General features: G+C 45.6%; 1 protein-coding gene across 1 annotated transcript; it reads right to left on the bottom strand.

The window, feature by feature from the left end:
• Positions 1-3,060: 3,060 nt before the first annotated feature.
• Positions 3,061-6,858, bottom strand: LOC136547683 (scarecrow-like protein 9). Its single transcript, XM_066539581.1, has 2 exons — positions 6,605-6,858; positions 3,061-5,832 (listed from the first exon to the last, which is right to left on the bottom strand). The coding sequence occupies exon 2, from the start codon at positions 5,807-5,809 to the stop codon at positions 3,605-3,607; it is 2,205 nt and encodes a 734-aa protein (XP_066395678.1). The 5' UTR covers positions 5,810-5,832; positions 6,605-6,858; the 3' UTR covers positions 3,061-3,604.
• Between the last annotated feature and the right edge of the window lie 10,463 nt (positions 6,859-17,321).

Raw genomic sequence — 17,321 nt, 5'->3', positions numbered from 1 at the left:
GATGACCCTGCGAGCGGAGTTTTGGTGCCTTGCCTTTGTTTCTCTCTGGGGCTGTCTCAGCTCGGTGGGCATAAAGCGTAGTAGCGTAGGTGCGCTGAAAGGGAGGTTCAGACTTCAGAGGTACCTGCTGCATCTATAGGCTTCTAAACAACAAGTTTCTTTTTAATAGTAATATAAGATAAACAATGATTAGTGCGTGTGGAAGCTAATGCCGTCGGACGAGCGGGGCGAACCTGGTAGAAGTTTAGCATATCATGTAGATGTGGAAGTGTTATCCCACACATATATGTATTTGGAGATGGAGAGTGTGGCCGTCCATTTTAGTTATTTGGAGATGGAGAGTGTGGCCGTCCATTTTAGTTTACCCCGATTAGTTGAGTTTTACATACCTTTCGGACGTCGTCTGCCGTCCACACGATCTCTACCGATCGCACGGCACATTTAAATGCTGCTACGCAAGAGCTTTCCCTTCTAATTTAGGACTGCACACGTAGCCCCTAGTGAGTAGTGACAAGGACTGAAGCTGAAATGAGCTGCATAGCTCATACATCATGCTGCATCTTTCACTGAAAAATACTGATGTACTTATTACTAGCTCTCTTCCCACTGAAAATAGCAAAGTGGAAAATAGTGACGAACTTGACCCAAAGCTCTGAACCATGACCAACATGAGTCGCTCCCTTGACATTTTCCTGGACAGGACGAAACTAGATGATTTGAGACGATGATGGCAACAGAGGAACTATAGAAGGCAGCTAGGAGACAAAGCTCCAGTGGGCCGGGCTGGCCAGATGCCCCGAACTCGCAAGAAAACATTGCTGGAGCGGATCAAGCTAGAGGCCATCGAAGCCAGGTCCAGCTCAGCGCTTATCCCCGGGAAACGCGGCGGGGTCTGCACTAGTGGCGTGTAATTAACCCGGGGATACTTCCGACGCGGGACGGGACACGGGAGGTGTGGTACGTGTTGGACGAGGCGGCGTTCGTGGCCACCGTGCTGCCCCACGGGAACGGGAACAAGCCAACAAGGCAAGGAGATGCATGGTCCACATAATTGGTGGCCATCAGGTGAAGTGGATTTTGCGGTTTTATTAATCTGTCACCGGCTCCGGCTCCTTTGGATCGGCAGCTTTTGTTAGGTCTGTCATCACTCGTGTAATCATCCAGCCCTGGAACTTGATCCTTAATCCCCTCTCCCCCTCTTCTTCTTTTTTCTAGATGGTCCGTGAAATGCTTTTCTTTGTAAGAATTGATGGCCGTGAAATGATGAAGGCTTGGAATTTGCAAGCCTAGTCGACACGAATTTGCGCATGGATCCGTAGAGTTGGTGGCAGGTTGCGTCAGGTTGGATTTAGCGAGAAAAAGGGTCCCAAACTAACCAACCGATTTCTGAATACATGAGCTGAGCAACGTGCAACGTGCGGAGGATAATTTAACCTACAACTGGGAGGTTAGTAATGTAGTCTGAATACATAATGGCCATAAAATCAAGCTGGCATTGATGGGAGTCCACTTTAGCTGCACTGCACAGCCTGAATTCTCGACGCTAACCTTGGCTGCTATTGGGTACCAGAAAGTTCTCTTTGCCTAGTGCCCAACTCGACTTCCGAAAGGCCGGGCTTGAAGAAGAAGCCCAGTGCCCGGTGCGGGAGTTAAAGAAGAAGCCCACAACCACGTCATAGTCTTGCAGTGCAAGCCCACTGCAAGTTTGTTAATCTGTAGGTGTACACTGTATGCGCGGGCCTCTGCAGCGTCCTCAGTCCTCGCCCATCCCGTGCCGGCAATTAATCGGCTCACACAAACGCCCAATCCTGATGCGATCGTGCTAAGCCTTTAGCCGAGCTGGCCCCCGTGACATGACGCCCCCTCTCTCATGCACTGCCTGGCTGCCGGCTACGGGTGTAAGTGTAACTGTATATAAAGGCACCGTATAGGTCAGTCAGTAGCCCTAAGCCAAACTCTCCAACAGTGCTAGCTCTTAGAATAGCTCATAGTAAAGTTAGGTCCACATGATACTCTCACATGATTTTAGAATATGTGTACGAGCCTAGCTCTTGGGCCCCGTTCGTTTGGAGAAATTTTGAAGGAATCTGGAGAAATCTGGATGAATCTGGAAGAATTTGTGAGAGGAAAACACTGTTTCGGATGAAAAAAAGAAGCGGATCAAGCCAGGTTTAAGGGCACGCGAACAGGGCCTTGATCAAGAGCTAGCTTTTCTCGCTCTTTCTATTAAAATATATAAAAAATGCTAAGAGCTAGCTTATGAGTACCCTAAGTCTATCAGAAAGACAGGCCCTCTGAAGAATGCTCGGTGCACATCAAATGCAAAAGAATTAAGCAACTAATTAGCTGGTACATTTGTGATAATGAAGGGGGAAAATAGGAGCCTCTCATGCCTCGCGCTTTCCCTTTGCACCAGGGAATCACAGGTGGGGAAAACAACACCTCAAATCATGTACTCAGAGAGGAGAGACATCAGCGCCATCATCACGGCCAGCCTCTCTTTCACTTCACAAGCTGAGCCTGAGGCCTGAACCCCCTGTTGGTTCCATGTCCCCGTCGCCTTTATCTTCTTTTCTCTCGGCTCACATGCCACGGACCATCCTGTGCAGCGCCGTGCCGTGCCGCCGCGAATTCATTTCGCGGCTGTGATCACGTTCGCCCAGCCCTCGTCTTCACTCCAGGAAAGGAATGACAAGGCGGTGAAGAAACAAGGGCGGAAAGACATGGACACCGTGACGGTATAGACAACCAGCAGACTCTTTTCAACAGCTCTGTGCCACTCGAAACTCAGTGACTCAGGAGAAGGCGCCAGTCAACTTGAAAGAAGCTTTCATAATTCATAGAACACCTGGACCTCCCTGCAAGTTGCGAACAAGGTCTGCTAGGTTTGCCTCGATTTTCACCTGAGACATGAAGCCGGCAACATACCTCAGACTTGGCAATCATTTTTGGTCAAACATGAGTTTAGGAAGAAAGGCCTTTAATGTTGTGCAAATCTAGTTTTTCTAGGCATTGTAGCCAGATTGGCCTTGTTTGCACTGCATTCTACTCCAACCTCTATTTATCAACAAAAAAAAAGCACATTTTGAACGCAAACATAGACAACACAGATTCCAACGAGTTCAGTTATCCAGAGAACAAAGAACCGATAAACAGCTATATTATATAAGTGGCTCTTCAAAGTCAACCCATTACCATACCCAGCAATGAGTTGCCCAACAAAATCAGTCTGTGACCAAGAAAGGATCAGCTAAAACAACGCATTATCAAATGAAGATATGCTGAATTGCTGATAGTGATCGCGGTCCAGTGATATCATGCCGCCTTGTTGTGGCACCATTCGCAAGTCGACTCCAAAAGCAAGTACTATGTTCATCAGTAGCAGCACTTTCTCCTAATATTCTCGAACTAGTGCTCCACTCAAGTTTAAGGACTCATTTTGTGACAGCACGCATCACTTGCTACAAAAGAGATGAAATAAATAAATGAAGAATAGACTGGTCATCAAAGGCAAAGCATTCCATGAGATACTACATTCCAAATGCTATAACATAGCAGGACTGTTAATTAGCTGCCACCATCAATGGAATAGGAGACCAAGAATCTAGTTCTTCTTAGGCTTCCATGTAGATATCGCATAGATTATCCTTCCTTTCCAGCCTTGCAGGAGCCACCCACTGTCTTCATCTATGACGAAGTCCTTGTGATAAATGTCTTTTACTTTGTCCTTGGCTTTCATCACAATTTCTTGGTTTAACGGAGACTGAACAAATCCAGCCCTGAGGTTCCTCACCTGCCACTGTTTGTATGTCTCGGGTCTCTCAACTCTGTCTGAGCCCTCACATGCAATAACATTGAGTGCCTCTCGGCCAAACATTTCCCTCTCTATGAGTGCGCGCTGGGGATCATCCCGTGGGACAGTTGTCTCTAGCATGTCAAACAATGCAGAGAAATGGAACAGTGCCTCACGGAAACGTGTGATGAAGAAGGGAACACTGTATGACCCATTCACAATTCCATGGATGAAAATCGCTGGGTTTACTTGCCTTATTGTGTTGAGCACTCTATTCCTAGGACTGTCTACAGCAACTGTTTCATCAATCAGGTTTCTGAATCTGTATAGGCAATTAACTATCACAACTTCATCCTTGCCAACTTTGAGATCCTCAACTCGGATGGTTTCCCACTTTGACGCTATTCCCTGATACTCAAAAGGCACCTTGAACTTCGCAGCATATTCTGCAAGCCTTCGTCCAGTCTCTTCAATTCTCTCGGAAGGGCGGAAACCTGGCTGAGGTACATCAATTCCAGTGATGCGCAGAACAGGTGGACCGCCTTCCCTCTTGGAGAGACGCCTGATTAGGCATGGCCATTGGAAGCCGAAATAAATGCCGAAGTCAATGATATGCACCTTTGATGCATTTTTAATCATACTCAAGATTGTTTGATTGGAAAGAAAATGTGAAAGCCTCTTGAATGGGCATGCTGCAAGGTAAAGGTGGTAGGCTTTAAGCATGTCTGAGGCAGTTGTACGTTTCGCTATAAGCATGCGGTAAAGCTGACTCCCTGTGCCTGCCAAACGAGCCTCAAGACCATCTGCAAAACAATGTGCTAACCTCTGGGATCCATCGCCGTTTGGCTTGGAATGGTGCCTTATTTGCTTTAACAATTCATTAGCAGTTCTGCGGTCATCTGCTGCCACAGCCTGTGCACAGTGGATGAGGATGGTCCTAAGGTCCACCACATCCTTCTTTGTTGGTTTCCTTCCCCGTGGCCGTGGCCCACTTGGTCCTTTCGTCTGAGTGACCTGAGAATTCTTGGAAGCTTCATTGCGCATCAGCTCTCGCAGATCTGTAGCCTTCTTCTCGGTTTGCCGAAGCAGATCATCAAACATCTCAATCCAATCAGGTTCATCGGAACAAAATGCAGACTGTTTAATGTTCCGGCCTTCCATCAGGTCAAGGTCTTCACTCTGTCTGTTTTTCTTGGCCTTCAATACATCTGCCTTTTTGGCATTCAAAGAAACATCTTTCCTTGCTTCTTGAGGTCCTGCGACACCACCAGCTTCTAAATCAATCACTAGTGTATTGCTATCAGGAAGAAACTTCTGGACTTCCTCAATACCTCTCCTGAAATCCCAAGTTGGAAGGCACTCAAACAAATACTCAGGGATCTGGCCATTCGTGATCAAAGGTTCTTCTAGCACATCCACTGCATTGGAAGCATCAGTTGATGTACCAACAAGCGGCTGAGAAGACTGACCACACAAGCCTCGATAAGCTTCCAACTGCTCACTGCGTCCAACGTCGTAGCGACAGTTGCTATCCACTGTGCCACCAATGCTGCTGCTAGTGACAGTACTTGCCACAGATTGTGCACAAATGCTACTGCTACTCTCACTGGGGCTGTCCATGGACCAAGGGATCGGCTGGTGATCAGGAGACGGTGGAAACTTGTGCCCAAGAATGTCATAGAACGGCTTTACAGCAGCACGCAGTGCCGCTGACTCCGCCTGGTACATGCTGACTTTCTCATCGATATCCTCCTCCATGAGCATCCGGCTAATATAGTTGAGGGACTCATCTGACATGAATTCCCAATCCTCCGGGTTGTCAGTTTCAGTGTTGGCCCTTGACACAGTGGAAGAAGGATTTGAACAGGCTTCTGCTGCCATCTGGGGCACAACTGCAGGAAGTGGATCAGTGAACCTGAAATAATCACTTGCGCTGCTGTGGTCTGCGTAGCCATCATAAGACAGGCCTCCACAGAACATGCCAGATAGCTCCCCATAAGTATTATCCAGACCCATTGGTAACTTCCTCGCTGGAAGACCTGTTCCATTTCACGTTTCGTAGTCAGTAACAAATCTGTGAACTCTAGCTAGGCAAACAAACATAGATCCACACTAATATCGCCTTATTTACAACAATGAATGCTACCAATCCTTAGCAACAGTGATGGATCTTAATTTATAATAAGCATACACTAATTTGTTATCTCACTTTATACCAATATAAGTAGGATAAGAACCGACGGGGTTACTCAATGAGTAAAGAAACAATTGAAGACGCGGATCAACTAGCCTAAAATCATGCGTGGAAGTAATATAAAATAGAGAAGGCTGATGGCGCCCTGTTAGTTTGGGCTGTTTTGGCTGTTGGCTGGTTTGTTGTGAGAGAGTCATGGCTTATAAGCCAAATACGACCGAACAGGCTGAAGAGAAATGTTGAGAAGCTCCCGACGACCCGACCTCCCGTGACTAGCATGATCCACGCCACCGCGCATGAGTAAAGAAGCAACCAAACAGCGCATGGGTAAAGAAGCAACCAAACAGCAGATCCTCCTCAGTCGTTCCCCCATCCCCTTCTACAAGGCTAAAATTCTAGCAGTCTCGCACAAATTCAGCATGCAACTATCCGCGAGAACCGATCACACACAGCACCTCTCGTCCTCGTCCTCGTCCTCGTCCTCGGACCCTAGAGATCAGGGCACCAGAATCCACCCGAGAGAAGCAGCTTTCCCGTTGCTTCACTTGACCGCTAAAACGAAGGAAGGAAACGACGCAGGAACGGGGTAACACAGAGGGGGACAGGGCGAGGCTGACCTTAGCTTGACAGGAAGGGACGCCGCTGACGAAGAGCTAGCAGGCCAGTAACGGCGCCCGGTCCGCGTCGCCGGGGCCTCCGCCTGCGCTGGCGCTGGTGATGGCGCCGCCGCCGCTGGTGGAGGTGGTGCTGGGAGTGGGCGATGATGATGTGATGCAGCAGCCTGAGATGGACACGGGCATGGGGGTGGAAGTGGAGCAAATCCGAAAAGAATAATGCGAGGATGGTGTGCTGCTCCCGGGCCGGGCCCCCTCTCTCTGTGCGTGCAAAACACCGTGGGCGTCCGAACCTTCTCGCGGGGCGCCGTGGCGCGATCGCGGCCGTCGGTCCAGAGGATCGGGACGGGGGATTAAAGCAGTGGAAATAAACCGCGCGCCCCCGGAGCGGCGCGGCGGCGCAGTCGCGGCGCGACACCTCGACGCGTTTCCTGGCGGAGGGCGCATGCGCGCGGGGCCCAGCAGGTGATTTGCGGCTGCGGAAAACTGGTGGGTTATCTATCGATCTCCTCGTCCTCGCGTGCGAATCCCCCGTTCCGTTCCATTTCATCTGGCGCGTACGACGACCACCGATGCCGCCGGCACGTTAGCGTCTTACTACTAAAAAAGGACAGACCCTGTACCAGCACACATGCTGGCACACTCTCCATCTATAGCAACACAGTTACAGAGGGCCCAGCATTTTTTGTTTGTTTATATAGCTATATTATTATTTATTTCTTATTATCCTGGAATAAACCGGCGCCCTTACAGGTGCGAGTAGTGATCGCCACTGTGCTCGGCGCTGCAAGTTGCTTGGTACGAGTAGAAGGCGAGGCGAGGCGAGGCGGGCAGAGGAGGAGAGGGGCAAAAGAAGTGTGGCGCACGAGGACGGACGCCGATTGATGCAATGCAACCCGCAGTGCGCCTTCCCATGGCGGGGTCTGGGGTGAATTCTTTCTTTGGTACGGCGGGGAGGTTAATCCTAGATTAGCGTGGCGTATCGCGCCTTTTGCTGCCAAGCTTTGAGAGTTGAAACCCATTACCGGATGTGCCGCTGTGGAGTATGTAGCACCACTAGATCTCAGTTGCAGTGCACTTTGGACGGTGGGTTTAGAAAACTCCATTTCCCGTACAGTGTTTTTCGGCCCCTCGGCGTTGGTGGATGCTGTACCTCTCTCATAATTATTTTTTAGTTCTTATACATAAGCTTATCTGTAAATTTACAGTCCACTTCTCTTTTCACTACTCCCCTCTCTCCTTTATCTCAGCGTATAACATCTTACTATACTTGCACTTAGGATTAAAATATCAACAACGCGTATGCTGAACCTCAAAATTTAAACACTTGCAACGGATTACAGCACTAGGAAAAAGTCTATAATTAATTATTCAAAAGTTTCGACAATTATGTGAATTTTTACCGAAGTCAGATTGACATGCCTTGGGTGCAGCTGGTATGGAATTGTCACTATCCACAAGGTGCCCTTCCAATTAATAATAATAGAGGCTCATTTTGGTGGAAAGATATTTTAAGGTCCTTGGTCTCTTTCAAAGGTCTAGCTTCAGTTACAGTCTCTGATGGTTCATCCTGTTTATTCTGGGAGGACACTTGGAATAATAATTTGATGAGTTCCATTTTCCCTGAGTTATTTTCATTTGCAAGGACACAGCATATTTCAGTGCAGTCATTCATTTCCACCAATGATATGTCTGAATTGTTCCATCTTCCTCTGTCAACACAGGCTTTTGATCAATTTCAGCAACTTGACTCCTTTTTGGATGAGTTTCAGCTACAAGATGGTAATGATTTGTGGACATATATTTGGGGGTCATCAACTTTTACTTCAAAGAAAGCCTATATATAGCTTATAGGTTCCAGGCAGGTTCATTCAGTTTATAAATGGCTACGGAAATCTCACTGTCAGCCAAGGAGGAAACTTTTCTTCTGGCTCTCCTGGTGAAGGACAGACTCAACACTCGTGAACTTCTCAGAAGAAAACTATGGCATTGGAAAGCTACAATTATGCTCTATGTCATTTGGACTCTGATGAAACTCTTATGCATCTTTTCTTTCATTGCCCTTTTGCAATGAGTTGTTGGAATGCCTTGGGTCTTGCTCCTTTTGTGCAGAGCGAATTACTTCAAACCACATCTGTGTTCAGAGACCTCATTCATCATCCTTTCTACATGGAAAACATAATCTCTATGTGCTGGGCAATCTAGTCTACTCGAAATGATTTGATTTTCAGGAATCTTCAACACTCGGCGGACTCAACCAAAGTTATATTCAGAAGGGAGCTGGCTCTAGTTAAGCTAAGAGCCAAAACTAAATATCAACCAATGTTTGATTTATGGCTAGACAGCTTTATGTAATTGTCTTGATTTTCTTTGTTACTTTCTTTGTTTTATGACACTGTACTCCAGACATGTACTATTTCAAAAGTTTAATAAAAATTCAGTAGGGGTGACCCCTCCTGTTTCCTCAAAAAAAAAAAAAAAAAAAACCAAAGTCTAAGTTTTCAGCCCCACATGGAAAGAAAAAATTAATCTATGATTTTAACCAATGAAACTTCCCTGTTTGGAAGCACTTAAAATTCAATTCTAGGTGAATCTCATCCAAACGTCTCGATTATTTCCAGCCTTCGGTCGTTGCCCCCTGGAGGAGCGCGACGTGTGGGTCTTCCTCATCATGGCCCGTCTCGCGCACCACTCTCTGTGTCGCTACCTCCGCCACGTTTCATGCTCCCCGAAGCTCCCTCCACCAGTCCACCCCCACCCCCACACCACCGCCACCGCTGCTGCGAAATGGCAAACGTGTTCCTTTCGCTACTCCACCGCTCCGCGCTCCCCCGTCTGCGGTCGACGCGCGCTGCTAGCCCATCCTCGCTTCTTCTGCTCCAGTGCATTGTGTGAGAGTTCAATTCATTTTTCCTTTTCGTCAAATAGTATCAGGGATCCTGTTCAAAGAAATCATTGGTTATGAAACAATGTGCACTTTGTGTTTCTCTAGGATCTTTGGGATCTATAAGGTTTTCTCTTCTTGATTTGCATATTTATATACAATTATTATTTTCTTGGTAAATAAATATTGTACTCCTCTGTTCCAGAATACAAGACGTTTACCTTTCTAGATTCATAGCTTTTGCTGTACACCTAGATGTATATTATTTCTAGATAAATGGCAAAAGCTATGAATTTAAAAATGTCAAAGCGTCTTATAATTTGGGACGGGGAAAGTAGTTAGCATATTAGTGCAGTGATTTTTCAGGAGTTCCAGGTCCATTCAGTCACAATGGAGAATACCACGAGTTATCCTATGATTTATATCTTGATTGGCTTTTTGATGCCATGTGACGACTTAGTTTGACAGAGTAGAATTTTAATGTTAGCTACTTATTCACGCATTGTCGTATTGTTTGTAGGATTATAATTTTTAATTTTCTTTGAACCATCGTACGTGTATAAAAATCGTTTATACATATTCCCAACTATATGTTAGAACTATTGAATTTTATCTTGTTTTGAACTTAATTGAACAAACTTCAAATATCATGAAACATGGAATTCAGTAAGATTCATTGCAAGGATATTTGAGCATTGGATCGGCATACCCTAAAAAGATCTTAGGTACCTCATGGTGGGTAACCATTTCGCGTAGTGGCAAAACAACAAAATTCTTCTTTGCTTCTTGTACATAATGAAGGGCAAAATGATCCTTTTACCTTCAACTTAACGGGTGTTACCAGGAATTTAGACAATAGTGTTAGATTGATCTCCCAACCAATAAGCTCAACGGCCTATTGGGCCTTGGTCACGCGCCCTGATCGGGGGCGCCCAACCCTACATGGTTGGTGGGCCCCCATCGCACTGCGCTATATAAAGAGGTGGGGGCCGGCGGCTCAAAGCACGAGGTTCGCCGTGAGTCGCAAACCCCACCGACAAACCCTAGACCGATCTAAGAGGGCGCGCAGCCAGCGACGGGAAGCTCCGCTGACCCTCGCCGTCGTCACTGCTACGCCGTCCGTCTGCACTGCATTGACGTCCGTGCAACCTCTACTCCACCCGTCGCTGCACGTGTGCTGCCTCCATCACCGAAGCTGAGATGGCCAGCTCCACGACTCCCTCCGAGGGCTCAGGTTAAACACCAACACCTCTCTCCTCATCTCACTGTTCTTTCTTCTCTGTTCATCCCGTATTCAAAGGAAAGAACCCTAGATCTACTGCTAGAGATTCTAAATGACCTTAACAATGGTATCAGACGCCTTCCTAGTCGTAGATTGGGTTCGGGAAAAGAAAAGAAAAGTTACCCGAGAAGAAATCAAACACTTTTTCCTTCCGCCCACCATGGCCGGCTCCGCTGTGGCTCTGGTGCGCGGCGCAAAGAGAGACAAAAGAAAGACGGATTTCAATCCGGACAGAAATAACTCAAACCCTAACCCTAAAGAACAAATCAGGGTTTGGCGAAAAGACCAGAATGGCTGATCCAAATCGGATCGGGACAGCGAATAGCTTCGACACCTAACCCTAACTCTAGAGAGCTCGGGAAAAGGAAAGAAAGAACCGATTTCAAATCGGGGGAAGAAGAAAACAGTGGCCATCCCAACCCTAACCCTAACCCTAATCGGCAAATCGGGCCAAAATCCGAACGAATCAATCCAAAGAAAGAGGAAAGGGGATGGCCTACCTCGGCGTCTGCGCGGCACTGCAGTCACGCCGGCGCGCGGGGAAAAGAAAGGCCGACCGAGGGGGGCACCGCTCGCCGGGATCCGGCCACAGGGGCGCCGCGGCCAGGCCGCTCGACGGTGGCGCGCTCACCCGCTGGGGAGCGCGCACGCCGGCGAGGGGGCCAGCGACGGCGCTGGGACCTCGCTGCTTTGCCGTTGTCGCTTGCTCGGTGATGACTGAGGAGAGAAGGGGAGAGCAGTGAGGCGAAGAGAGAGAGTATACGAATGAAAATGGAGCTAGGGTTGAGGGAGGCGCGGCCAGCCGGGGTTTTTGATGCCCCGAGCTGCGCGCTCCACCGTTCGATCTGGATGGACGGACGGAGATGATCGGGCCAGCGCCGCAGCCCAGGCGGGAAAGGGCGCGAGGCCGAATTCCCGGCCCAGGCCCAGGTTGCGGCCTGGGCGCGGGGGAGCGCTGGCGCGCGTGGCTAGGCCGCGGGTAGCTGGGCCGGGTGCGCTGGCGCGCGCGCGTGAACAGGCCATGGGCTGTTGCTGGATCGGGCCGAAATGGCCAAATAAAATAGTACAGTCACAGTTTTTTATTTTCTTATTTTCCATAAAACAATTTGATCAATTTGAATTGAATTTTTATGATAATTTTCTGTACAAAATTTATCCAACGATATTTTTTTGTTCAGTAAATAGTAAAGTTGCTTCTGGAAAATAGGAAAATGATTATTGAATGTTAATGTTTCCGCTGCGTATTTAAAGTAATTATGGACTTTTAATTAAATTCAAACCAATGGGAGAATTTGATTTTAAGAGCCAAGAGATAAATATGAGTTGATTTTATTATGATATTGTTATTTTCTGACCAACGTTATTAATAGCAATATTATAATTTTAATGATTATGCATTATTTCTATTTCTGCCCAACGGTGATGTAGATTTAATGTATAAAATAATTGTATGTTTTAATTTTGACCAACGTTAAACTAAGGCATGCAATTATTGTTGTTATCATTTGTGTTCTCACACTATTTGAATTGTGTTTTCAGGAGGATACAACTTGATGAGTTGTATCAAAGAGATCCCCACTCTAAAAGGTGATAACTATATTGAGTGGAAGAAAAAGATAGACCTGGCTTTTATCCTCGCTGAGGTGGACTGGGTTGTCACCACACCGTGTCCTAGAGAACCTGTGGCACCGGTGAGGGAGACAGATGAGACTGATGCTGCATGGCAGAACAGAGAGCGGGATTTTGCTCCCGTAAAGATGTACTATGACCTTGAGCATAGAAAATAGGTCACTGCCAATAAGAAGTGTTTGACAGTGATAAAGAACACGATTGAGCCTGCTATTGTGGGCTCAATTCTAGACTATGACACGGTCACAGAGTACCTAGAAAGAATAAAGAGTCAGTTCACTGGCTCTTCAAAGACATATGCAACACAGCTGATCAAGCAGCTGGTTACAGAAAGGTACTCTGGTGACGGCAGTGGCATTAGAGAGCACATACTGAGAATGAGCAATCTGGCATCTAAGCTCAAACCAATGGATTTAGCACTCAAGGATGAGTTTCTTATTCATTTGATTTTTGCTTCCTTGCCCAAAGAATTTGACACATTTGTTGTTAATTATAACATACAGCCTGAAAAATGGGATTTAGAAAAGCTCATAGCCATGTGTGTGTAGGAGGAGGAAAGGATAAAAGTTTCACAGGGTGGTAATGTCAACTACCTAAAAGATAAGAAAAAGAACTATAATAACAGCTCTTCCTCCAAGTCATCTGGAAAGGGTCCCATGCAACAGTCTCAGAACAAGCAGTTCCCAGTGGAAAAAGACCAGTGTCTCCATTGTAGAAAGACGAGACATTATAAGAAGAATTGTCCCGATTTCCTAAAGATGATAATGAAGAATAAAGGTGAGAACATTATTACGTTCGTAAATGAATCCTTGTATATAAAGTTTTCAAAATCTACTTGGTGGATTGATTCAGGTGCAACTATTCATGTTGCTAATTCATTACAGGAATTCCGTTCGATGAGAACTTTGCAAAGAAGCGAAAGTTTCATTAAAGTCGCAAATGGAGTACAAGCAGATGTTGAGGCCGTTAGAGATCTTCCTCTAGAGCTTCCAGATGGCTTCATACTTTTTCTTAGAGATGTTTTTTATGTACCTTCTTTGCAAAGAAACTTGATTAGTGTATCAAAGTTGGACCATGATAGTTATGATTGCCATTTTGGAAATGGCAAATGTCAGATATTGTTTAATAATAAATGTGTTGGTCTTGCCTTCCGACAAGACGAGCTTTATTTATTATCACTTTGTGAAAATGTGAATTCCGTATGTGATGTGAATGAGAATGTATCCTCATCAAATAATGGAAACAGAAAACGAAAGAGAGCTCACGATGCGTTGTCGAAATTATGGCACTGTCGTTTATGCCATATTTCGAGGGGGAGAATAGAAAGACTAGTTAAGAATGATATTCTTCCTCCATTAGAGCTCTCAGATTTAGAACAATGTAGAGATTGCATAAAAGGAAAGTATGTAAAGAAAATTAAGAAAGATGCCAAACGAAGCGCAGGAATTCTACAGACTATTCACACAGACATATGTGGTCCTTTTCCTGTGAAAAGTGTGGATGGTTATGATTCATTCATAACATTCACAGACGATTACTCTCGGTTTGGCTACATTTATCCAATTAAAGAAAGAACAGAAGCGTTGGATAAATTCAAAATATTTAAAGCAGAAGTTGAAAATCAGCATGATTTAAAGATTAAGATAGTCAGGTCTGACCGTGGGGGAGAGTACTACGGTCGGCATACCCCATACGGATAAGTTCCTGGACCTTTTGCAAGGTTCTTACAGGAGAATGGTATAGTCACCCAGTATTCAACACCGGGCGAACCTCAGCAGAATGGAGTAGCTAAAAGGTGTAACCGTACCCTGATGGATATGGTGCGTAGTATGATAAGTTACTCCACTTTACCGATGAGTCTGTGGATGGAGGCGTTAAAAACCGTCATTCATATTCTCAATAGAGTACCAAGTAAGTCGGTGCCCAAAACACCGTATGAGTTGTGGACAGGAAGAATACCCTCACTTAACCACTTGCGTGTGTGGGGGAGCTCTGCTGAGGCTAAAGTTTTTAATCCAAACATTGGGAAGCTAGATCCCAAAACAGTGAGTTGCCATTTCATTGGCTACCCAGAAAAGTCAAAAGGTTTCCATTTCTACTGTCCTAATAGACATACAAAGTTTGTGGAAACGAGACACGCTGTCTTCCTAGAGGATGAAATGATTAGGGGGAGCATGGTAGCTCGAGAAATTGACCTTGAAGAGAAGCGGGTGTATACACCCACTCCGATCATTCATGAGCCATTTTTCTCACTACCTGCTGTTGCTGCACCGACAGTACAAGACACTGTGGTGCCAGCATCTGTTGTTATCCCGCCTGTGGCAATAATGAATGATGATGAGGAACCTGTGCCTCAGGATCCTATAGAACCTATTGCCACACATGAGGGAGAGTAACAACAGCCTCAAACAGAAAATGTGCCAATTAAGGAGGCCCTAAGAAGGTCTCAAAGAGTTAGAAAATCAGCTATTCCTGCTAATTATGAAGTGTACAACACTGAAGAATTTCAAATGGAGAATGATCCCACCTCATTTGAAGAAGCCATGAAAAGTGATCATTCATCAAAGTGGCTTGAGGCCATGGAAGATGAGATGAGATCAATGAATGCAAATAAAGTTTGGGATTTGGAGATAATTCCTAAAGGAGCCAAAACAGTAGGCTATAAATGGGTCTACAAAACAAAACTTGACTCTCAAGGAAATATAGAGAGATATAAAGCCCGACTTGTGGCAAAAGGCTTTACACAAAGAGAAGGGATTGATTACAATGAGACCTTTTCTCCAGTCTCATGTAAGGATTCCTTCAGAATCATAATGGCATTAGTGATATATTACGATTTGGAATTACATCAGATGGATGTAAAGACGGCATTTCTCAATGAAGACTTAGAAGAAAAATGTTTACATGGCACAACCGAAAGGTTTTGTCATGGAAGGAAAAGAATGTTTGGGATGCCGCCTAAAGAAATCCATTTATGGATTAAAACAAGCTTCAAGACAGTGGTACTTGAAGTTTGATCAGACAATAAAGAATTTTGGGTTTAAAGATAATGTTGAGGACAATTGTGTCTACACAAAGTTTAAGAATGGGAAGTTTATCTTACTTGTCCTGTATGTGGATGATATCTTACTTGCTAGTAGTGATGTCAGTCTACTACTGGAAACAAAGAAGTTTTTGTCCTCAAAGTTTGATATGAAAGATCTTGGTGAAGCTTCGTTCGTTCTAGGGATCGAGATTCACCGAGATAGAAGTAAAGGGGTATTAGGACTGTCACAAAAGGCATACATAGAAAAAGTCTTAAAAAAATTCAGTATGCACAAATGTAGTCCCTCACCTGCTCCTATAGTCAAGGGCGACAGATATGAGGATTTTCAATGCCCCAGGAACCAATATGAGATCGATCAAATGAAAGTGGTTCCATATGCTTCAGCTGTCGGAAGCTTGCAATATGCTCAAGTGTGTACGCGCCCTGACTTGGCATTTGTTACTGGGTTACTTGGCAGATTCCAGAGCAATCCTGGAATAGAACACTGGAAATTGGTAAAGAAAGTCTTGCGTTATTTGCAAGGAACGAAAAGCCTCATGATGACGTATAGAAAATCTGATTCACTCCATATAGTGGGATATTCAGATTCTGATTATGCGGGAGATAATAGAAAATCCACGTCTGGATATGTGTTTACTCTCGCAGGGGGAGCTATTTCATGAAAAAGCTCAAAGCAAACCGTCACTACATCGTCCACAATGTATGCTGAGTTTGTAGCATGTTATGAGGCAACGGAGCAGGTGAACTGGCTAAAGAAGTTCATACCCGGTCTGAAGGTGGTTGACGACATCAATAGACCACTGAAGTTATACTGCGATAATAATCCAGCAGTACAGTATGCTCACAACAATAGGTCAAGTGGTGTTGCCAAACACATTGACATAAAGTATTATATTGTGAAGGATAAAGTCTGGGATGAAATGATAAGTCTTGAGCATATAAGTACCGAAAAGATGCTCGCGGGTCCGCTTACAAAAGGCTTACCACCCAACGTGTTCAGAGAATATGTAGCCGGCATGGGTTTAAGGGAAAGCCTATGATTCCTGGACTATAAAGAGCCTAAAAGTTAAAGTAACTATTTCAGATCAGAGACGTGCATTGTAGCTGTTAAATCTATCGGCGATTGACCGTGACGATGAGACATGCTCTATGCATCATCTGTGAAGAAATGAGTAAGGATAAAAGGATTGAAGTTTAAAGTTTAAAGATAAAAGTAATAGTGAGATCAAGGGGGAGAATGTTAGATTGATCTCCCAACCAATAAGCCCAGCGGCCTATTGGGCCTTGGTCACGCGCCCTGATCGGGGGCGCCCAACCCTACATGGTTGGTGGGCCCTCGTCGCACTGCGCTATATAAAGATGTGGGGGCCGACGGCTCAAAGCATGAGGTTCGCCGTGAGCCGCAAACCCCACCGACAAACCCTAGACCGATCTAAGAGGGTGCGCAGCCAGCGACGGGAAGCTCCGCTGACCCTCGCCATCGTCACTGCTACGCCGTCCGTCTGCACTGCATCGACATCCATGCAACTTCTACTCCACCCGTCGCTGCTGAAAGCTCTAGTTTGGTTTTGGTGAATTGATGAAACCCTAAGTGCTAACCTAGTTTATCAAGTGATCATGACATAGGTAGCACACTTCAAGTAGAAGAAGCTAATGAAGATCATAGCATGACAATGGTGATGGCATGGCGATGATCAAGGGCTTAAACTTGAAATGAAGAAAGAGAAAAATAAAAAGCTCAAGGCAAAGGTATAAACCATAGGAGCTATTTTGTTTTAGTGATCAAGACACTTAGAGAGTGTGATCACATTTAGGTTTGATAGCCGTACTATTAAGAGGGGTGAAACTCGTATCGAAATGCGGTTATCAAAGTGCCACT

The sequence above is a fragment of the Miscanthus floridulus genome, chromosome 1, assembly GCF_019320115.1.
Source record: "Miscanthus floridulus cultivar M001 chromosome 1, ASM1932011v1, whole genome shotgun sequence".
Lineage (NCBI taxonomy): Eukaryota > Viridiplantae > Streptophyta > Magnoliopsida > Poales > Poaceae > Miscanthus > Miscanthus floridulus.
The sequence above is the reverse complement of the archived record's forward strand: the minus strand, read 5'-3'. Positions and strand labels throughout refer to the sequence as shown.